At 39.4% G+C, this 24,460-nt stretch overlaps 1 protein-coding gene across 3 annotated transcripts in view; it reads right to left on the bottom strand.

Annotated features, from left to right (window-relative positions):
• SMC5 (structural maintenance of chromosomes 5) overlaps nucleotides 1-24,460 on the bottom strand; it is a 58,959-nt gene that overhangs the window by 16,458 nt on the left and 18,041 nt on the right. For all 3 annotated transcript variants that reach the window (XM_042451609.1, XM_042451611.1, XM_042451612.1), the window contains 9 exons: nucleotides 23,831-23,985; nucleotides 22,131-22,244; nucleotides 19,303-19,397; nucleotides 17,488-17,620; nucleotides 14,815-14,988; nucleotides 12,504-12,673; nucleotides 10,753-10,876; nucleotides 8,011-8,133; nucleotides 300-425 (listed from right to left, as the gene is read on the bottom strand). In XM_042451609.1, coding sequence (XP_042307543.1) covers nucleotides 300-425; nucleotides 8,011-8,133; nucleotides 10,753-10,876; nucleotides 12,504-12,673; nucleotides 14,815-14,988; nucleotides 17,488-17,620; nucleotides 19,303-19,397; nucleotides 22,131-22,244; nucleotides 23,831-23,985 — 1,214 coding nt within the window. The remainder of the gene's footprint in view (nucleotides 1-299; nucleotides 426-8,010; nucleotides 8,134-10,752; nucleotides 10,877-12,503; nucleotides 12,674-14,814; nucleotides 14,989-17,487; nucleotides 17,621-19,302; nucleotides 19,398-22,130; nucleotides 22,245-23,830; nucleotides 23,986-24,460) is intronic.

Here is a 24,460-nt window from a genome sequence, read left to right as displayed (position 1 = left end):
AAAAAAGAGAGGGCTTCCTTGATGGTGGTTGCCTGGCCACAAATGTTACGGTAAATATGCAGTGTCACATAGATTTTATTTCATTCTTCCTGGCTTTAGGTTCAAAGGTTTTTTATAATTTTGTTTTACTGGTTTACTGCAGATGTTTTGAAGATGTGTATTTTGTTTGAATTATATAGCCAACCCACCCTAAAAACATGTTTGAGGGAGGGAGGGAGGGAGGGAAGGAAAGACCAAGAGAGAGAGAGAGAGAACGAGAGACAGAGAGAGAAAATGATATCTTCTATTGTGATTCTTACTTTGCTTAATTCTTCTGGAATTTTTTGATCTGGTTGGAGGTTACAAGCTTGCTCAGCTTTCCGAATTAATTCTTTACACCTCTCCAAAAGGACTCTCTTCTTTTCTTCCAACTCCATCAGTTGGTTCTACAATAAACAAAAGCAATGCAAACTGAAGATAGTCTCTTTATTTTTAAAGAAAAGCTGGTTGGCTTCAAGTAAACACAATAAAAACATTATCATTACATGGACTTCTGATATTGTGAACTGCTAGATAAAACAGAGCCCAACAACTGTATCTGATGGCCAACCAGGAATTCAACAAATCTCCTGACTAATATGCAATAAACAACAGTATCGATCGATTGAACACAGTTTAATCCTGGCAACACTTCCAACACTTATTAAGAGTTCTGGGATTCCTAAGACATGACTGCCCTGAACTCTGCACTGAATAAGATCCAAAGTTAAGAAACCTCTCCTCACATACCAACACAACTTTTCCTACCGATTTTAGGGAGAGAAAGTATTTATCTTAATAAGACCAAATAAGTACAGTTGTCCCTCCATATTCACTAGGGTTAGGGGAACAAGACCCCCGTGAATATGGAAAACCCGTAAATAACAAAAACACTGTTTTTACCTGAGAGGACACCTCTCTAGGAATCTCTAGGTCCTCCAGTCCAACTCTGTGGTCAATGTCCAACATACAGTGACCATAGAATGGCACTGGAGTAACTACAAATGGTCTTTCAGTGCATCTTTTAGTTAAAGTTGACCATAGAGTTGCACTGGAGGACCTAGACAGTCCTAGAGAGAACATATTAATGAAATCCGTGAATAATCAAATCCGCAAATATCAAAGCCACAAATATGGAGGGATGACTGTAACTGCTATGCATATAAAAATCCAACAAGGAATTGGCTATAATTTCTACTCAGAGTCTGAATTTTGAAATAATAAGTGAGTTCTCTTTTTAACTACCTTTTAACTAGTCCAAGATACGACTGATACAATGAGAGAAGGTGAATTTGGAGGAGACATATATGTAGGAGGAGACACAGGGTCCATCTTAGGAGTAAAGAGGTTGTACTTCATAATCTTTAGAATGCAGGGGCAACCTAGCTTGTCTGTTTTTCCCCGCTTTATCCAACACTTACTGGCCATAGCTCATAGCTTATACCTAGCTCTTGTTCAAGATGGCCAATTCAGTCTGCTGACTGGATCTAACACATAAAATAGCAATATGTAGAGTTACAACCCAAACGACCTTTAAAATGTATTAAAGAGCATAAAAGGTTTTCAGCTCCAAGCCAAAAGGACTGCCATGAGCTCCACACCTCCCTCAGATGTACATAAATGGCAAGGGAGATTCATTGATTTAACTTAATTACAATGCACTTCATGCAATCAGCACAGAGCAACATGAATGGTTTCTCTTCCCCCACACCCATCATCCTTAGTTGAGCTGGGATACCATTTCTGAAGCAGAGTTAACCAATCAGCATCATATCTGAGTGGGAACTTGAATACAGATCTTCATGGTGCTACATCTCCCATTTTATCATCACAGACTGGGACAACTTTTATGATGCTCATCCATACAAAGAATAAGATGCACTGACACAAAAACAGAAGAAGTCCTGGATATGACCTATGAGACTGGCTTCTCCTCCACTGGGCTTCAATGAAATGCTAGTTCCGCTCATAATGAATCAACATCACAGATACCATCAGAACAAAACAACAATTTATCACTACCTTGTGATACCTGAAATGTACATACAAAACCACTCTGAACCTAACATAACATTAACAACTCTAAAAAACCAAAGTGTTTACATCCAATTTTGTCATATCAGGCACAAAGTCTATACCATGGTTAACTGCTCATCCAAAGCTGCTGGCTGGAACTGCCAGAGCTCATGTGTCTCAGCAAAATTTCTGGGCTCCTGAAGATATTCCCCACCACTACTTTTGATTCTATTTTCTGTGTTTTATCTCTTCATGGGAACAGATTTCAGCAGCAGAAGTAATCCTGATAGTTCTCACTAGTTATATTGCACAAATTTTCAAAACCCAACAGAATAAACTTTTAGTTATCATTATCAAACATCCAAGTGATGGGTGGGAGTTCTTTTAGAAATTACTAAGGCACAGACACAATTACAATGAATGGGGTAGTCCATCTAAAAAAGCCAATGTGACCACACAAAAAGCTTAGTAAAAAGCTTTTAGGGCCCAAACAGACAGACCAAAATAAAGCTGCTTTGGGTCACTTTGGAGGTATGCTGTTTAAATGACACACTCACCTTAAGAGTCCAGAAGCTATGCCAAAGCTGTGCTCTAGTCCTTAGGACTGGAGTGTGGCTTCGGCACAGCTTCCGGCCTCTTAGGATGCATGCAGCATTTAAACAGCATACCTCCAAAGTGACCCGAAGCAGCTTTATTTTGGCCTGTCTGTTTGGGCTCTTAGTGTCACTTCAGGAAAAGACCTACTTTTATTCTCTTCTTGCTTTCCCCATTAAGACAATAGGGAGGGGAGTTCTACACAGACCCAAGCACTGGCTAGTCTGATATTTATTTATCATAAGAAAATAATACTGAAGGAACATTGGCTGCACTTGATCAACGCCACACTTTGCCCCACCGAGGGCAATGTCGAATGGGCCAAACCAGCTCCCAGATTAATCTTCTCAGTTATCTCAGTCTCTGATCAAAGGGGAGGAATTCCTACATGCCATATCTCAGACATATCCCTCTCTGATGTCCACACTCAATGGATTAAGGCTGGACTTTAAGCAAGGGAAGGGGCATTCCCAAGATCTCTGTAAACGGATTTTGCTTATGGATCAGACATTCTCCTATGCTGAAGTAAATTACATCTGCAGATTAGGATACCAAATAGTTTCTGGCTTTCTGTTGGTCAGCTCAGATACGACAGAGTTGTGGCAAGTTTCAGGCTCACATTCCTCTCCCTGCCTCCCTCTTCATGTGCCAGACACAGAAACTATAAATGGCCATTTCTGGTTTTAAACTGGCTATAGTTTAAGATATGTGAACTTGAAAAATTGTGGCTTGTTTAAACCACATTGTGATCTTGACTTGTCCTCACTAACCACAGTTTTAACAAATCACATTTCTCTGAATTTATAGATGACAGGGAAGTATGATTTGTTTAAAACTGAGTGGAAAAGCTTCAGTTAACTGTGTGGGTGCAAAAGAGGAGGGGAAAGGAACCTGGCACAAATAGGCTCACCTTAGCTCCATCACAAAGCAGAAAGCCATGATCTTCCACTATGGTGTAACTCCTGTTATCAGTCCTGACTAGAGTAGATTCACTGAATCAATGGGATTTAACTACTGTATGTGTTGAGTCACCATTCAACAACTGATTGAATAGGTGTATTCTAGTTAGAACTACAGTGGTGCCTCGGGTTACGAATTTAATTCGTTCCGCGGCCGCTTTCGTAACCCGAAAAGCCTTCGTAAGCCGAAATGCCATAGGCGCTAATGGGGAAAAGCCGCGGTTCCCTTTAAAATAGCGCCGAAGTTTTTTCGTAACCCGAAAAAACTTTCGTAACCCGGAACAATAATTCCCTATGGGATTTTTTTCGTATCCCGAAAATTTCGTAACCTGGGTAATTCGTATCCCGAGGTACCACTGTAACCAATTGTATGCCAGCCCCTGTCTGTAATGGGCCATGGTGAATTAGAAATCAGCTCTTGGCACCTAAGTTTACAGATGCTCTCAAACCAACAATTATGATATCATGGCAACTATGTAACAGGAAAAGCTATGTGCTGTTTTGGTAAGGCATCTTAAATTTGTAGACAAATTTATTCACAAAATATGGGATGCTCATAAATCATTAAGCAGATCAATTAGTCCCAATGACGGGACTAATTTTTCTATTTCTAACAGCCAAACAAATATGAATGTTATGCAACAACAAGGTCCTAGGAGGAGTGTCAATGATTTGTAACATGGTATATAAAAACTAGCAAATGTTACTCAAACTACATCTGACCATCGAAATATGGCAGTGTGATTCACACCATGGAGGCCAATTCTGACATTAATGTTTTCCTCCACTGAAGAACTTCTATAATCATTTCAGTGGAGGGATATTGCTATTTACAACAGCAGTAGCAGCAACACACACACACACACACACACACACACACACACACACATATTCAAAGCAAAAATAATTAAACAAGCAGAATAACTCATTGGAGTGCCCTGGCTAAAGCACCCCAACAGCAAGTTCACTATTATTATTATTATTTTAATCTGACTGCACACAGGGTATGATTATTTGTGATTTACTTTGATATGTTTAACTATAGCTGAAAAGAAATAAGTTCTTCAAGCTATCAGGCGAGGACTGAGGGATGCCTCTAGACTGTAGAAATAATGTACAGTAGTTTGACACCACTTTAACTGCCATGGTTCCATTCTAAAGAATCCTGGGATTTGTAGTTTTGTAAGGCACCAGCATTCTTTGGCAGAGAAGGCAAAAGACCTTGAAAATTACAAATCCTGGGATTCCATAGGATGGACCTACAACACTTTAAATGCATTATTTCTATTGTAGATGCACCCTAAGAGCTGTTGTGTGTGCATATACATAAAGGCAAGATGACCAACCTGTCCACATTAGAGGATAATGTCAAGATTCTGTAACATCAAGAAATGCCAAGGGAATTCCCCCCCCCCTTTCCTCAACATTCCTTTCTCTTTTTCTATCATTTGTATTAGTCTGTGTGTCAGCAGGCAAGGACTTTATTGTTGTGTGGCTTCAAGAAATTGCCAACTTACGGCACTGGGCAGCTTACAGGGACTATGAGTAAAATGGCAGCAACCATTGCCCCAAACAGAGCCAAAAACCTGCAGCAAAAGGTGAGTTGTTTAAATGAAGCTTAGGGGGAGGAAGTCCCAAATCAGGTATTGGTGTCATGAAGACAGTGTGAAACAGACTTGGAGTTTTGGCCTTACATCATGTAAACAGGATGGAATGAGCCCAGGGAACTGGGTTAAAATATTCATGTAGACAAGCCCTGTGCTGAAGAGACACACAATCTCACAGTTGCCCTAAATTATTACAGATGAACAATGCAGTCAGAAGAAAAACCAGGATTACTATATTATTGAAAAGTGTTCTAAAATAAAGACTGTGATGTATGTTCTGAATAGAACTTTGTGGATATTTCTCTCAAACGTGCACAGTACATGTACCAAAAAATCACACCCAGCAAGACAATTTACAAGTCTCTCTCAAAACAGTTGTCAAACACAAAGGTGACAGTGCCAATTATCTGATGAGCAGATGGGGCTAACAATCCCCCTGACTGTTCCATATGGGTCATAAAACACGTATTTGTTACTCATATTCATTAAGAGAATTAAATAACCAGAGTTGCTTAAAATAATACTTGAGCTCCTGATCTAAAGTGCTGTGTTGAATATGAAAAACACATCAAAACTGCCAATGTTCATGTGGCATTTTTAATGTGCATGTGTATTAACAAGGGCAACTTATTCTAATCCAAAAGACAATGTTTAACTATTCTCAATGAATCCCTGTGTGAAGCTCACAGAAAGTACATATGTGGCATTAGTCTCCCACAGAAAAAGAGTGAATTGTATTTTGCCTGTCTGCCACAGCTTGTTCAAAGCTCTCTGAAAGACTATCAACAAAACACACAGGAACAGGAATAATTCCAAGGCACATTAGACGCAATGGAATTTTTACTTAACTGTTCAAGCCCTCTTGGTTATATAAAAGCAATGGGTGTTAACTGCTGCTATACAGTTCAGCTGAACCCATAGACTGCATTTGGGAGGCAAAAAGAACCATCAGAAAAAATAGCCCCCTAGCTGCCACTTTATGTCTTGTTGTTTGTATATAAAAAGAGAGAGAGAGAAACTGACCTACTTTTATCAAGGTAGTGTAATCTGTATAAGCACTGTGCCACTTCATATTATTTTGCTAATGATAATGTAAGGTATATATGAACATAACAAATTATCTTATTTAGAACCTGACTATTGCTCCACCTAGCTGAATGTTACTGCTATTGTCACAGCCAGAGAATGGACTGCTATCTTTTAGAATTCATTCTAGTTCTAAGGTCCAAAAACTTTAGGCAGATACAATTATAGTTTCAGCTTTAGGAAAGTAATTCTTTTCCCATTTGCTTTCATTACTTCAACATATCTACCTCGGTGGCAATAGCTGCTGGCCTTTAGTACAAAACTTACCTAATTTGAAACATAATTAAAAATAAGCACAAGCATACATTAATCATTTAAATAATCTTTTGAATAATTATGCACAGGAATAATTGGGGAGTGGTAAGAGAATGACATGACAGTATGTCCAGACTAACACAACAAGAGGTCATGAACATTCCACAGAATTTCTTTAAAGATTTATACTTTAAATGCTACTTTTAATAAATTGGTTTGTTCTGCTTCACAAGAACCAAATGCTACAAAAAGCAGGAATTCCTCTTCTACAAGAAAGATTATAAATTTTAAAATTTTATTTGGACGACAGATCATTTTTTCCCTGTTACCTTACTGTGAGTGCTTAATGCTGCAATTTTACCCACACAGTTGCTGGCAAGTGAGGCTGCATCCACACTGGAGAAATAACCTGGTTTGGTACCGCTTTAACTGCCCTGGCTCAAGGCTATGGAATTCTGGGAATTGGAGTTTGTTATGGGGCCCAGAGCAGAGCAGTGCCAAACCGGGTTATTTCTCCAGTGTCGATGCAACCTAAGTTCATTGATTTTAACGGGACTTAGGGCATGAACAGACAGGCCAAAATAAAGCCGCTTTAGGCTACTCTGGAGGTATGCTGTTTTAATTATGCATGCGTCCTAAGAGGCCAGAAGCCGCGCTAAAGCCACCTTGCAGTCCTAAGGACTGGAATGCAGCTTTGGTGCAGCTTCTGGCCTCTTAAGATGCATGTGTCATTTAAACAGCATACCTCCAAAGTGACCTGAAACAGCTTTATTTTAGCCTCTCTGTTTGAGCCCTTACTTGATAAAAAGTAATAAGAAATGTAACAAAAAGTTACCATATTATAAAAGGAATAAAACTATCCCCAATCATGTTACAATTATAACATGACTAGGTTATGCTTTCATTAGTGGGAAAGGAATTAATATTAGACATTATATCCAAGCTTTACCATCAGCAATTCTCCGGATGGTGCAGAGGAGCAATCCACAATCCTTTGGGTTATTATCACTTTGCATCCATTCCAGAGGCAATAGTCATGAACCTTTTCTTTTCCACTGAATCCACTGTATTCATCTCTCCCCTCTCAGTTTTATCAATCCTGCCTTGTCAGTGAAACTTTTTAACTGTCTCTCTCCTCCTTTACTACTATTTCTAATCTGTTTTTAATCTCCACATTTAACTCATTCTTTGCTGTCTGGATCATAGTGCACTTTCCACTTTAAAAAAACCAAGCAAAAAACCTTCCCTTCTATACTTACCTTTCCTTATGGGGCAAGAGTATAGATAAATCATCAGAGGCAGCAGGATTTTGTCCAGTATTTCAGACAGAAGAGTTTGCTATCCCCTTTTAGAGATGTCAGGTTCTGTAAACTCTGCCACTGATCCATAGCCCTTCCTCCAAACATTTTTTTCCAGGTTAAGATATTAACTATGTTTTCAAGTTCATTCAACAAATTGAAAAATGTAACTCTTACCTCTACAGCTCGTATCTGTACAACTGCAGCTTTACATTCAGCTTCTATTCTGTTCTTGTGAAAAACAGATGTTGTATTCTGTAGAACTAAAGCTGTTTTCTGTTTATTCAAGGTGATACAAGTCTGCAAAGAATGTTCAAAGAGGTTGCTAAAGAGGAGAACATTTGTCACACTTGACACTGGTGCCAGTTTAGTGGCAATGCCTTTTCTGTCTGAGCTAACAGCTTATGCATAGAGATAAACTAATAGTGTAATTTATGTTATCAGAAAGCTGACCAACTATACTTCAAATGCAGTGTCACACATCCGACATTCTATCTGAGGCCCAAAACACATGGACCAAAAGAAGAGACTTCTGGCTGCTTTGGGGGCATGGAGTTCACATGCTGCAGCCCCCAAAGCAGCTGTAAGCCACTCCACCATTGCCAAATGGAGCCCAAAGTTCCCACAAAAAGGAGTTATTTAAAACCGACTCCTGGCTGGCACAGCTTGGGACTGCAGGCAGAGGCCCGCTTGGGAATTAGTCATGTGGTTGCCACTGTCCCAGCCTTGGAGCCGGAAGCCACTCCTTCCCGGCCACCTGCTTCATCCCTTTGTCTAGAGGCTTATCATATTTGTTATAGTACACCATGGAGTAACTTCACACACAACACAATAACTGTGTGTTTTCTGTATCACGATCCTCACCCTGGCACTTGTATTTTTACCCCTGCATGTCTGCCTAGGTTACAAAACTAAAACCCAAGAGAACCTAGCAGCAGTTCAGTACACAGGCAGTAGGGGCAACCAACAAAGGTGCCATCCCCACTCCCACTTTAGGCTACCAAATATTGAATGATGCTCCTATCAACTACATCATCATTATGCAATGTGACATGTAGGAGCCATACCAGATTATTTCCCTGACTGTTGCTCAGTTGTTACAATTGCTTTAGATTGTCTTGGAGAAAAGACTCCAATACATTGACACCATATTTTACACTGTATTTAAGCACTGAGGAAGGTGCATCTAAAATGTTTGTTGTAATCTGAGCAATCCACAGTGCAACTGAGTGCCTGCAACATCAGTGAGGAAAAACAACATGGACCCGGGACAGACGGGCCCTTTGTGGAGTGGCGGCAGCGCAACTAGGGTTAGGGACCGCATGGCAACCACACAGTCCCTAACCCTAGCACATACTGCGGCGCTACAATGGCGGCACCCTGTGTACATAGGCGCCGCCAGTATGACATAACAGACGCATAGCATCTGTACGCCACGCCACACCAGTTACTTCATGAGTGCACCATTGGCGTACTCGTGACGTAACTATGGTGGTGGAAAAAGAACCCAGTTTTCCCGGGTTCTTTTTCCACTGCAGCTTCCCTCTGGAGGAAATTAGGCTGCTGGCAGGCAGGCCTTTTCAGGCAGTTTGTACCGCACCATGGTTATTGTTCACCTTTCCACCCCATCCTAGTGTACCTATTCCACTTTTGACTCTCTAAACATTTATTAAAAGATGTAGAGCATTCCCATCTACATGATGGAACAGTGACAGCATTCATGGAGTATGTTTAAACTAGCAAACAGTAGTAAATCCACATTTTCCTTCCAGCAGTAATACTGTGCAAACCTGTAAACCTATATTAAACCTTCATCATCGCATCACACACCCCGTGTTTTTTACAAACTGTGCATTCCATCCCCCCAAGTGGAGGAGCACCAATGGTTAGAGAAGTGGGATCAAAAAACCGCAGAGTGCAGGTTAACAGAATCTAGGCAACATTTGGGGCAACCAAGAAGTTCTTCACACCCACCTGAAAGGTCGGCTGGGGGGCAGAGTTGGGGCGTAGCATCTCCATGACACACGCCCCAGCTCCGCCCCCAGGGCACCATGACGCAGCGTACCGCACCACATGATGCACGGCATCACAGCGATCCTCCAGCACTGCGTCCATACGATGCAGCACCAAAGGAGCACTGCCAAGCCACAGCATGGCTATGGTGCCCTTTCCAGGGTGCAAAAAGGAGCCGCTTTTTGTGGCTCCTTTTCATGCCCTGGAAAAGCCAGAGTGGGGCTCTGGCTTGCGGTTGCCGCAGCCCCAAATCTGGATGAAAAAGGGGCGTCTGGAGACTGTCCCTACAGGGCTATTTGTACAGCCCCCAAGTTCCAATTTGGGTGGGCACCAGGTGCTATATTCCAACAAGAGACTGGCCTAAGAGTATTACCAAGGACTGACTAATAATGTATATGTAAATGGATGTTCCTCACCTCTGCATTAAAAGAAACACAATCTTACAAGTTCAACCTTACTGGAACCTTTGCCCTGGTTGAGTTGACCAATTATTCTTTCTTGTAACACAGATTTGAACAGACACAAATTTTGCAGAGTAGTTGATTGCTGATGCAGGTACTGGAACACTTAGGTGGACAGAAACATTGATGCCAGAAAATCAGATTCCACAAATTTAAAGCATGTTCAGCTAATGCACATAATGTACCATATGATTAACACAAATAATAATTTGCATGTGTTGAACCTCCATTACTGATCAAAAGCTTTCATGTTTTCCAGTACCGCTCAACAAAATGTTTCTAACATGGGGAAAGTAATTGAGTGACAAGCAATTAAGTTCAATATACCTGCCAATTAATATACTTAAATGTGCCTTCTTCAAGGAGAGAATGAATAAGTAGTAATGCATCATAATTTCATAATATACAATAGTACCAATAGTAGCCCTTTAAAAATTGTTTTTACCTTTATTAGCTGCATAAACTCTGCCACAAGTTTTACTTTTTCAGTGTTAATTTGTTTTATTTTACTGCTTGCTCTCTCAGTTTCTTGTTCCAGGTTGATGGCATCTTGTTCCATCTGTTTTAAACTGTGCAAGAAAAAATTATGAGCATTGTGTGAATTGTTTTTTGTGGGTTTTTCGGGCTATGTGGCCATGGTCCAGAAAAGTTTCTTCCTGATGTTTCACCAGCATCTGTGGCTGACATCTTCAGAGAATGCTTTGCCTGGAAAAATTGGGTGTATATATACTGTGTGAGCCTGGGAATGCAGGAGTGATTTGCATGTGTATTGTTCTGTGCTGATGGCTGGCCTCAGGCTGGGAGGCTAATGCAAACGAGGATTAATCACTAATTGGTGATCATTATCTGCTGGGAAAGCCCCTGACTCTGAATGGTTTCCCATTTGCATTTGCTGTGTCCTTATTTTGCTATTCCTCAGGACTGGTAGCCAAATTTTGTTCACTTTAAGAGTTTCTTCTTTCCAATTGACATTGTCCAGATGTTTGTGGATTTCAATGGCTTCTCTGTGCATCCTGACATGTTAGTGGTTGGCATGGTCCAGAACTTCAGTGTTTTCAAACAGGATGGTTTGTGGCATGTTCTGCTACTGCTGATTTTTCTGGCTGGCCCAGTCTGCAGTGTCTCTCGTGTTCCTTGATTCTGGTTTGCACAGTGCATTTGGTGGTCCCTATGTAGACTTGTCTGCAGCTCCATGGTATGCAGTCAACTCCTGCGGCTGTGAGAGGGTCTCTCTGGTCCTTGGCTGAGCAAAGCATTTGCTGGATTTTCTTTGTCAGTTTGTAAACCATTTGAAGGTTGTACTTCCTCACCACTTTGCCTATTCTGTCTGTGACTCCTTTGATGTATGGTAAAAATACCTTCCCTTTGGGTGACTGCTTATCTTCACTTCTCTGGGTTTTCCTGGGCATGGCAGCCCTTCTGATGTCTGAGCTGGAATAACTATTGGCCTGTAGAGCCCAGTCCAGATGCTTCAGTTCAGGAAACATCAGGAAGAAACTTTTCTGGAACATGGCCACATAGCCCGAAAAACCCACAAAAAACTATGGATGCCGGCCATGAAAGCCTTCGACTTTACATTATGTGAATTATTACAAAATTCCCAGAGGCCACATTAGTAAGCATTGCTATTGACTAGAAAGCAAGACAACTATATTAAATATACCGTGTATACTCATCTATAAGTCGAGAAATTTATGCCCAAAAACTAACCCCAAAATCCTGGATCAACATATATATGAGTCAATATGGTAATGCCGCTGGCAGCTCATTCACACAGACATTGACCTTCCTCCCCACTTTCCCTCCATGCTTGGGAATGTGCTGCTGGAAGCAAAAAGAGTGCAGGGCAATTTTTATTTCTATGGGAGCAAAAGCTGATCCAGTCACAAACATAAACACACACCTTCCTCCCCACTTCCCCCTAGCTAGTTTATTTAACTTATATTGTAAGTTGCTTTGAGCTCCATCTGAGAGGAAGATAGGAGATAAATCAAATAAATAAATAAATAAAGTCCACCTGTATCTTCCATGTGAAAAGTTCTTGTTTCTCAATAGAACATTTTTTTCTGATTTGTTTAATAAGGTAATGAAACTCCTGAACCAGTTTTGTCTGTGTTTTCTGAATTTTGCTTTTCAATTTAAAATTTAAAAATAATATTGCAAACAAATAGAATGGGATATCACAAAAATGTATACCTGTCATATTTCATGCTAATTTTTGATTCCAATTGCTTCTTTTTATTTTTTTTATCCAGAAGCTCTTTTTTCTGTTGGCGGAGCTCATTGTCTCTGTGTTCCAGTTGTTTCTGCTTTTCCACGAGATCAGCCTTAAGAGATTCTAATGACTGTAACTGCCTGTTAATTTCCTGAACAGTAAAGTAAGTAAACAATAAAGTAAACAGCACAGAAGAAAATATCATTTTATAATGTTCTCAGCATAATCTCATTAAAGTTATATGGCACTTAAAAACCATGGCTGCTTAAAACCAACATCCCTCCTCATTCAACAACTATGGCCTCAAATAGATGGGCCAAAAGGGACACTGTCAGGCTGATCCAGGGGCAGGGTGTGCATATGATGCATGCCCCCAGATCATTCTGAGGCTAAGCAGAGGCTGCACTCTGGCCGCTGAATGCCACCCAAAACTGGCCACAAAAGGGGTGTTTTTTTTACCACTCCTTTTCATGGCCCATTGAGGACCACAGCGGCAAGCACCCTCAGGACCACACTGTCTGATTGCTGCGGCCCCAGAGTGGTAGCGGCCTATAGCCACTCTTTTAGCCCCATCTGCTTTGCCCCTATGTTGAACAAAACAGTAATTTACCATTTAGACTAACAGCCAAACAATCTTCAACAATTGGGTCCACAAATGGTAGCTCCATATTTCTTTATTAACTATGAAATGGACATCTGCTCAGAAGTCAGGCCTAATGAGTTCAACATGACTTCGATCTAGATATATTTCTCGGTTTGTAGATTTATGCCTGGTCTAAACAGATGCAAAAGAAGGACCTCATCATGTGAGAGGGGCAGCGCTTCTAGACGCCCTTCACATGTGATGAGGGCATCAAAATGGCAGTGCCCTGTACAGATGGGCACCGCCTTTGTTACATGCTGGATACATAGCGTCCGCACGTCACAGCACCATTGGCACACTGCAACATCATAATGGTGTCGCAAGAAGAACCCGCTTTTTGCGGGTTCTTTTTGGTCTGTGCGGAAGTCCCGCGGATTTGGAGGCTGCGGCTTCCCCGCGGACCAAAACTAGGCACCGGGAGACCATCCTTTTTGGACAGTCTGTCCCACGCCTTAGTCAATTAAATTGCTCCCTTGCTATGTGCGCTTCCTCAGAAGTTGATGCCAGTCTTAGAGCGGGACTTGGCTGAGGACCTTTTAAAGGGTGGGAAGGAGACATTATGAAAACGGTGTTGTAATATTTACTTCAGCATGATGTACATTCTGGTAGTAAAAGAGCTTAATAAGGATCCGAGGTGTTCAATGCTTTCTGAGACTCTGTAACACTGGACTACTTTCCTGCAATGGACTATCTTCCTGCAATGATAACACACATTGCCAGAAGCATCAACTTTCTGCCTGCTAAAAATCTCTTACAATATACTTCTTACTATAAATTAAAACAAAATATTATTCCAGTGTTACAGATTCTCAGAAACCACTGAACATCTCGGATCCGTATCAGGCTCTTTTATTACCAGAATGTATATCATGTTGAAGTAAAGTAAATATTACATAGCTGGTTTCATAATGTCTCCCATCCCCCCCACATGCTTTAAAGATCCTCAACCGACTCCTGCTCTGAGACTGGCATCAACTTTTGAGGAAGCTCACACAGCAGTGAGGAGCAAGGTCTCTCATGTGGTGGCACACCCTCTGTGAGACACTCTGCTTTGAGAAGGTTGTATTGGTTTATGTTTCTGGTGGTTTTGTGAGAGATATTCTTGAGAACTTCACAATGAGATCATAAGCTACTTCGATGACTGGCAGAAATATTTTAAATAAATATTGACAGTGAGTCAGTCTTTAGCAACCTTCCTGCTGAGACAGGTACTTGTCCAGCTCCATGAGTTCTTAGTGTAATCCTCTGAGGGGGTGGAGGGAGGAATCACCAAATACACACAACTAGCAATATAGTAAGAGTTTACAAACAACCATGTAAAGATCAGTGAAATGAAGAAAAAAAACCTGCTCCTAAGAATTACTACATTTTTAAAAAGTGACTTTAAAACAGTGCACAGTGTCTTATAGACATGTCTTTGATTATTCTTGTGGTAGAGGTACTTGCATATTGATCCTAATTTACCTGGAGTTTCCTTGCAAGTGAGTTTCCTTGGAACTGTTGCCTTAAAGTGCTAAATGCTGAGTACAATAGATAGAAAATACCCATCAAATTGCTGGGGCAAAACACTCTAAAGATTATTAATTCCCAACATTTCAAATCATGGGCTGCTATCAATTTTCTTAAAAGACCACCATGAATCAACTTACATTTTTTTGATTTTCCAACTGTATTCTTTTATCTGCATCCACTGTGACAGTAAGGTACTGTGCTGGCCTCAGTGATGTGTTACTGGAAATACTTTCATTTGTGTAAGGAGATATTTTTATTGCATACCGTTCTTCTGCTGTGTACAGCTGTCTAAGTTTTGTTTCCTTTATGACCTGAGCATGAAAGAAAGCCAGGATCACACAATTAGACAGTGATTCTGAAAAGGGAGAACATTTAAGGAACAGTGAAAAACAGCCATGTTAGTCTGAAGTATCAGTATGCAAATGGATCTTGTAGCACCTTTGAGGCTAACTATGTGGAAGAAGTTGTAGCATAAGTTTTTGTTGACTAGGTGTATATCCTCAGATGCATGGACTGAAATGATGCTTGAGACTTTAATTTTTTTTTGGTTTTATTTATTTATTTAAATAGTTTCTCATTCAGTACATAAAGATTTCCTATTTTATCTGTACATCTGCTTTCTTGGCTTCCAGATTTTACATTTTTTTGGAAATTTATTCTTATCAAATAATAATACATAAATAGAGACTTTCATAATTGGACTGTATGGGTAGCCAAAGAAATGAAAAACATGTGGGTATGGTAACGAGGTCACAGGTTCACTTTTAACTATGATTCTTGAAGGATAAAGACAGGAGGACAGATATTCCTAAGGCCAAGGTGGTTGGATATCCCTATAAAATAGTGTGAGGGAGTTTTGGAATATGGAGTGGGCAGGCTGGGAATCAGAGAAGAGTTACATTAAACTCTCTAAGGGTATCCAGTGTCAGGAAATCATTGTCTTTGTTCGACCCATTATTGATGGATTCAAATTAGTGAATATACTGTAATTCAGCTTTTTTTCTTTCCAATTTCCTTTGTAGTTTTTTGTTCAAGGAGCTTTGGATATTCCCATTCCTATGGTTTGTGTCTATTTATCCTCTGATAGAAAAGACTAGTCTGTCTGCCCAGTGTGAAGTGCTGAAGGGCACTGTTGACAGAGAATGGCATATATCACATTAGAGCAGTGGTTCTCACTCTTAGGTCCTCCAGGCATTTTAGACTTCAGCTCCCAGAATTCCTGAACATTTGGGCAAGCTGTCTGGGACTTCTGGGAGTTGAAGTCCAAAACATGAGGTGGACCAAAGGTTGAGAACTACTGCACTAGAGGATGGCATATATCATTTAGAAGATGAGCAAGTGAAAGTTCCACCAATATTGTATATTATGTGATTAGATTCTTTGATGACATTTCCTGAATAGATGTGTGAGCAGAGTTGGTATCGAAGTCTTGTACCCTTCTCCCCATCTGTGATGTGTGTCCTCTCATAAGTAAGCACTTGAGATTGGGAGGCTGTCTGTAGGCAAATGAAGTAATACGGAAGTAAGCCAAGTCTACAAAAGCTTATGCTACAACTTACTCCACAGTTAGTCTCAAAAATGCTACAAGATCCCTCTGCCTACTGTAAAAGAACAAGCAGTAAACCACAGTTTTAGTAGCCAGACCATGGATATCCCATCTCCTGCCCCGATATATGTAATTGTATTGATTCCTGTTCCTTTGTAGGGATGTTTTAACTCTGTACTGTGATGTTTTTAATCTTTTGTAAGCCGCCTTGATCATATTTATGGAAAGGCGGGGTATAAATAAAAATTATTATTATTATTATTATCATCATCAACAACAAAATAAAAACAAAATACATATTTATGATTTTGGGTAGTGGCATACAGAAGTTAGAAGCATAGATATCCCACCCCCATCCTACCTCCAGTCAGTAAGCAGAATTTTGACAGAAACAAAAATTGCTCAAACGTCCAAGCTCTCACTTCTACTTCTGTCATTACACCCCACTTTCATATTTCACCCGTAAGACCTTTTTAAAGCAAAGTCAGAGGTAAAAATTGTGAGGCTTTTCAGGTGTTGTTGGAATACATCTCCCAGCAGCCCTTGTCAGCAAAGCCAATGGTGGGGAATTGTGGGAGTTGCAGTCCACCAACATCTAAAGGGCTGCACATTTCCTACCCCTAGCTCTAGAGGATTAGAGAAAGCTCTGGTGGACTTCAGTTTGTAGGTAATGCATGTCCTGTAGGCTGGAATTAAAGTGGAATTGTTATGTCTGCCATTCTAATTTTTTTGCATGAGATTATGTGTGGCTTTAAGTGAATTGTTTTAAAGATATTTTGTGCTTTTGACATTATATTGGCCCGACACAGACAGGCCAAAATAAAGCTGCTTCAGGTCTCTTTGGAGGTATGCTGTTTAAATGATGCATGCATCCTAAGAGTCCAGAAGCCGCAACAAAGCCATACTCCAGTCCTAAGCACTGGAGCACAGCTGTGTTGCTCCGGACTCTTAGGACGCATGCATCACTTAAACAGCATACCTCCAAAGAGACCCGAAGCAGCTTTATTTTGGCCTGTCTGTATCGGGCCATTGTAAGCCATTTTGAGAGCTTATAGTATGATGAAAACCATTTCATATAACTTAAAATAAGCCAAGAAGCAGATATGAATACCAGTTAAATGAAACAACAACAAGCAGGCATGACATTCAATCAACAGGTATTCATTTTTATTTTATTCATTTTTATTATATAAAAACTTAGCATAAGCAGCCTTTCTAAGTAGTACAGCCCCCCTCCCCCTACATGTTCAATAATATAGCTCACCCTTTCAATCATATTTCTGGTCTTCTCACTTCCAATAGCAACCTCATGAACACGATACTGATGACACAAATAACTCATCACAGGAGAAGGAGCATCAAATAATTCTCGCATGTAAGAGAAAAATCCATATCGGCTGAAGAAGGAAAGACTCAGTTACATACTTTCTCCTCTACACCATGAAGATATATAAACAATTCTCAAAGCAAGGACATTAAAAGAGAAAAATAGAGAAACGAGGAACGGAGATCAAAAGTTAACTTTAGGCCAATTCTGCACTTTATTTCAGACAGAATTAGGTAAATTGTAGAGCCTGAAACATGAAGTCTAAACATTATTCATTAATGTTAAAAGTTAGAAACTGGGAGATGAATTTGTTGTCTACAACACTAATAATTAAAATAATTCATTACATAAATGTTAGTTTTCAAAACAGGCTATGGTATTTACAGAAAATGACAAAAACTGCCACCACTGACCCCAGGCCACATTTTGTTATTGGCATAAGTGAACCTTTAAAAATTGTTTTTCCTGCTTTTGAATTTTTCCAGCTGGACAACAAAGTCTTTAACACAATTGCTTTCTTGGAATGGTGGGCTTCCAATATGTCTGGAAACTGTCAAGTTGGGATAAGTTTTCCTGAAATATATAGTCTCTGAACAAATTACAAACTGATCAGTTTTGTCACTAATCTTTATCTTTCGTTCCATTTCCTGTCAATTTGTTCAGTTACTTTTCAAGTACTTTGTTTGATTAAACTTAATAAGGAGTGATGTTTGAGAAGAAAAGTGTTTATTTCATCTATTACTGTAAGTGTGGCAATAAGTAAGTGGCTACAAATAGCAGTCAGTAAACCAAGAGTGGGAAGTTCTTAAACAGAAATGTTCATGTGTCTTTTACTCTTTCACCACTACCTAGTAAAGCAGGAACTGGGAACATGAATCCCTCCTGACTGTAACTCTCATAATCCCTCACTAATTGTTATTCTGGCTATGCTGGGCATAAGAATTCAACAAGTGGAAGGTCACATGTCCACTAGACCTGTCTTAAAACTTTTGGCTTTAAGATATACAGTACACTCCTTTTAACCAACCTTACCAGTACAACCAACAGAAACAACTACAGTCCTAAAGATAGATATCTCAAATTCTGGTGCCTGTTCTGGATATCACAGTGAAAACATCTGGGTGATCCACTGTTCAATCATGTTCATACAAGAAAAGATTCTGTCTTATTGAAACCAAATCAGCATATTGGTGGATACTGCTCAATATTCCCACTTTGCTCCTGCAAGATGGACTGGCTACACAAACAGCAGACCTTCCATCAGTTGTTTGCTGATCAAGATGTGCACACAAGGAACTCTGACTTTTGTCTCCTCCTAACAAGGCAGAGTGATGAGTCATCTTTTGTTCTTGGCTAATGACTGACTTGCCAGAGAAATATGAGAGACAAGTTAGAGTTCCTCCTTCACATAGTATTAACAAACCAGAGATGGAAGCATCATGTTTTGCTTAGGCAGGGGTGAGATTCATAAAGCCTTCTTCAAGATTTTGTTTTGTACTACAATTCCCAGCAGACTTAGCCAACATAGCACACTGGAGTTGTGTTGCAGAAATATGGAAGACCATATGACTACATCCTGGTTTAGCCACTCCAGCATGCAGTGGGAGCATTCAAAATACATGCACGAACATATTGCACATAAACAACAAACAAGGCTTCCCTCAGTCTTCACTCATCATTAGATGTGAGCCAGAATAGTATTTTGCCTCCTTTAATAGTGTGAAATGTTATCACTAGTAGTTTAATACTTACTGCAGCTCTTCAATTGGTTTTGAAGGTTTGCTTTGATCCCATGCTTCGCTAGGTGCACACACAGCATTCACTTTTAGCTTCTGATTGTCATGGACCTGAAAAATTACACCAGTAAAGGAAAAAAAAATCATTTTTAAATTACCTCAAAATGATAATCATGTGACATGGTAAAACTATAAGCATATGCATGGTAGTTTTGTTATATGATTTGTAAATCAGGAAACAGAAAAGCTTTATCTTTCTGCAAAGGCAATGGTATAAGGGAAGCCTCCCGATACTCATTTCTTTCACAGCTGTCTCAAATAAGTGGAAGTAGTAAAAAGAACTGTGTTTCAGAAAGTACAGTGGACCCTTGTATGGTTGCCATAATTCTCTACTAAAAACCGGGACAAAATGTAGGACAAAATTTAGACCAAAATGTAGGACAATTGTAGGATAAAATTTAGCCCAAAATGTAGGACATTTAAGGCTCTCCATTTTTCTTAAATGTCCTACATTTTGGGCTAAATTTTATCCTACAATTGTCCTATATTTTGGTCTAAATTTTGTCCTACATTTTGTTCCGGTTCTTAGTAGAGAATTACGGCAACCCTACAGGTAAGGCGAATAACGCGTATGCTCGAGACCCACTGAATATAATGGGGCTCAGGCGTGGCGGTGCACATATGCCATTCATTGTATTGCAGTATGGCTTCAGCATAAGCTGAAAGCCATGTATAGTGTGTCCAAGTATGGCACAGGCACACTGTATTTTGAAATGGCTTCCATCTCCACACTTATCAAGAACAAAGCCAAGCTGTGGTTGAACTCCCATTTTTCAATTATTTGTTCATCTGAAACAAAATCCAGTAAACAATATCTGGAATGAGTTATGCTTGTCACTAACATGGCTGTAAGCTCCATTTCTTTCCCAAAATAACATGGTAGGAAATAGACAAGGAGAGTTGCAATCAACACCTTTTAGACCAATGGTCCCCAAACTGTGCTCTTTAAGAAATTTTGGACGTCAGCTCCCAGAATCCAAGACTATTAGCCAACATGGCTGAGGCTTCTGGTAGCTGAAATGCAAACTCTCTTAAAGGGCACAGTTTGGGGACCACTGCTGTAGACAGTATTTGTTGTTTTTTTAAGACTGGGAAGTGTGTTGCCTATGAGTAAAGGCTCCTACATCTTCTTTCCTTAATTATATGAGGTGGCTAGATACTTTTGATGGTCCCACAATGAAAAATGACTAGATGCAGCAGAAATGTTGTTTCTGTGTGGCATCACTGTCCAAACAGAAAGAAAGAAAGAGAATGGAATAGAAGCAAGGTGAACAGATGAAATTAAAAATACAGATTAAATCTTCCACATGGGTATCATAATAATAATAATAATAATTATTTATTTATTTATTTATTTATTTATTTATGTTTCCCTGCCTCTCCCGGTGGATCGAAGCGGGGTTGTATAACTATGGATAGAAGACGTTAAGTGTCTCTTACTAAAAGACAACATTCTCCCATGCCCTGAAATAATGAGAAATGTAAAGAGAATGTAACGAAGAATTAACAGATTATTCATTTACTCAAAGATGTAAAGCAATAAATTACCTTTGAAAGTCATTTTAAAATGTTCCAAGGCAGAAGCTTGGTATCAAAGGAATAAGGAATCTGCAATGCTTTCATATATGCCTACTCAAAAGTACACCTCACTGAGTTCAATGTATGTACAGTGGGCCCTTGGTATCCACTGGGATTTGGTTCCAGGACCCCCATGGATACCAAAATCCATGGATGCTCAAGTCCCATTATATACAGTGACATAGTAAAATGGTGTTTATTAGGTAAGAGCAGAAAGATTGTTCCTAAACATATTCGTTATCTCTTTGCTCCACCAGCGTATTTACACCACTGTTGGAAGCAAAGGTGGCAGCAGCAAGATGCGAAAAGCTGTGGACTTAAGAAAAAAGTCCACAAAAGTGAGGGAACTCAACAAAACTGGAGAACAATAGATGGAGGCAACCACTGACTTTCCTGCCTGGCAAGGTCAGGAAGAGATCCTCGCAACAGAGACACTCTGTGACAAGTCATGTGTCCAATTTCAAAGGCAATTATCCACTTTAATTTCCTGCAAATTACTCAATTCCAAAGAAGCCAGGCATTTGGAAATAAATGGCTCAGAGCAAGCAGCAGATCCTTCTGAAACCACAGTTGTAGACACTACCACGTGAGCAATAAGAAAGTTCAATTATCAGTGTTGAGGAGAACAAATGTTGGTATGGGGACAACATCGGTGCCCTAGGATACCTTGGAGAGTCTTTAGATTGTAAGCCTGAAGGCAGGGAAGCGTCTAATTATTATCCCCTCTGCTGTAAGCCACCCGGATTCCCAGTGATTGGGTGGCATATAAATAAATCCTATTATTATTATTAGGCGACCAGGGGTATTTCCCCACATTTTTATACCCATGAGAAGCCCTTTTAAAAACAACAACAGAAGTCACTTTTTTGAACCCTATGAGGCACTCAGGGCCACAAAAGCATCCCTAGGAACAGTATGCAACCCTCATTCCAACTTTGCCCATTCCTGTGCTAGTGCAACAGGCCATTCATTATATTTGGGCCCTAGGACCATTTGAAGCAGTTCTTTTATTTTGGGGGTGGTGGTGGTAGAAGTGCTATATAATTAAGACATTCGAGATGAGAAAAATTAGCAACTCTTTCTGATTTTTCATGGGGCTATCATTATTTTTTTAAAATGCTGGCAAATGAACTGTTTATTTACTGTGGTCCTTAACATGGGGCATATTATATCAACCATTTTATAATCATACGGTGAAGTCCTTGCCTCTTTCAGAAAGATTTCCATATCTTCTTGGATTTCGAAGACAAAGGCCCTCATATCGTTGGATGAAATGTGATTTTCTACGTATTTAGCATGCCTGTGATCTCTCATATTGATCTGGGCAGGAAGAAACATAATAACATTTACAGAGGAATAAACAAAAAGATAACAATAAAATTCACATGCAGGTGAAGGAGCTACATCAACATACCACTGTAAAATACATGGCTGTTAAAGGAAAAGTAAACTTTGAATTTTAAATATTATACTGATTAAATGTGATCTGGCTTAACATGCCTATTTGTTGAAAGTGTTACCTAAGGACTAAACAATATTACAGTGTCTTACATCAACAGTGTGGCAAAGACATGCACGTATATCCACCCCACAGATACACATGCCCTTTAAACCTATTTTATTTTTGCAAAGAGATCATACGAAAGATCATAATTTTAATTTAATTTCTTATTAATTAAAATATAAAATAAAAATCTGGTTTATATTTAATATTTATCATGAAACAAACAGAATTTAAGCTATTGTTTGAAATGATATAAAATTAATTTGTAATAAATAATATTATAGAAGTCCCTTAATTCATAGTTTGGATGGTTGCATTGTAGTCCTTTTGTGACTGTGTCTTTCTGTCATGGGAATCACCACATTCAGGTAACAAGAAACCTGTTCAGATTCTGGTGCACCGATGAGTCAGAGCAGAAAACTTCTAGTGCTACCTTGTCAGTAGAAGAGCAAGATGCATGGCAAAGGGTCCCCATGATATGTGAGAAGGAAGCCAGAGTTTATGCATAATACATGGCATATCTCAAGCATATCCCATGAGGTACATGGGGTGCTGAAAAAGAATGATTTGTTCCCTAACACTCAATACAGAGTAATGTCTTGATGAAACCAAAGGCACCCCACAATATTTTGGTGGCACTGGGTGGGGAAGGACTTCTAAATCATATACATCTAGAAACCTCTGTCCCAAAAAAGGGTCATATAGAACAGTATGCATTAATGAGAACTCACTGGATGCTATTAAAATTATTGCAATTTAGCAGGCCTGAAGGAAACAAATAATTATTAGACTTCAATATGTTTGTGCTTATGATACACTGGCATAATAATCTCATAGTCAAAACTGAGTTTGAAAAAGACAAATACATCTCCTTTCTAACTCTGAGATAACATTACTTTTGACAGTCTGAGAGACAGCATGGTGCAACCTATTCAAAAGAAATTATTGCATTAACTGTTTTGATATAGAATTTGGTGTAGAAATAAAGATGCTAAAGGCCTATGTTTCTTATGATGTAAGATAGCTTTCATTTCACCCCAAAAGGCAATGCTTTTCTGAAATTATAAGAAAGCTCAGTAATAGTTAAGGGCAAGAGTAAGGAAAATTACTTAGAACAGACCACCAAGAAAGAGTTGCTGAACATATAAGTCTGTTACTTCATAGTATGTAACACAGCGTTTACAAAATACCAAGGCTTTAAATGGAATAATATTCTGTACTTTTCATGCTTGCAATTGCACAGAATCAACTGAAGGCATGAAAGTATGTGTATGCCAATTTTCACCATTCACATTGAAACAGTGGACTACTTATTAAAGCTTTAAAAATGGGATTATAGCATAAGTGACATTTCAGTTTTAGTGATGACTAAGTTGTGCAATATTGAAGTGAATCAGCTTACTTCAAGCATCATAGGTTCACAGACACGCCTTTTAAACCGGTCTCTGTTCTGTCTCAACCACAAAAGAGCAATGTGTGTGTCTCGGAATCTCCCTCTCAGCTTCTCCTCTTTCATATTCATCAAATTCTCAAACTGCTCAATGCGATCAGCTACCCCTAAAATTTTGACACAGCTTTAAAAGTCATGTTTACTACTCTTCATAATCACAACTATAGGTACTATTTGGTTACTAAGATGACAGCAAACAGACAATAGAAAGATCTACAATACCCTGCAGAAGTATTCACCTTCTTTGACCTTTTCACATTTTGTTGTGTTACAACCTGGAACTGAAATAGATTTAACTAGTATTGTCACCATTTGAAGTACAGAAGATGTTCAATATTGTGAAGCTCAAAAAAAGTTTTATTGTACTACAAAAGTAAACAAAAATATGGGGCACTTGTTAGTTGCATAAGTATTTTATCCTCTTGACAGAAGCACCTTTGACACCAGTTAGAATTGTGAGACTTCTTTAGATATGCTAACAATATGCTCTACAACAGACTTGCAGGGTGGGGTGAGGACCTTCCAGAAACTGGTGTATTTAACCTGAGATCATGTAGCACAAATGGTAACAATATCAGTTAA

Source organism: Sceloporus undulatus, chromosome 2 (assembly GCF_019175285.1).
Source record: "Sceloporus undulatus isolate JIND9_A2432 ecotype Alabama chromosome 2, SceUnd_v1.1, whole genome shotgun sequence".
Classification (NCBI taxonomy): Eukaryota; Metazoa; Chordata; class Lepidosauria; order Squamata; family Phrynosomatidae; genus Sceloporus; species Sceloporus undulatus.
Note: the sequence above shows the minus strand (reverse complement) of the source record. Positions and strands in the feature narration are given on the sequence as shown.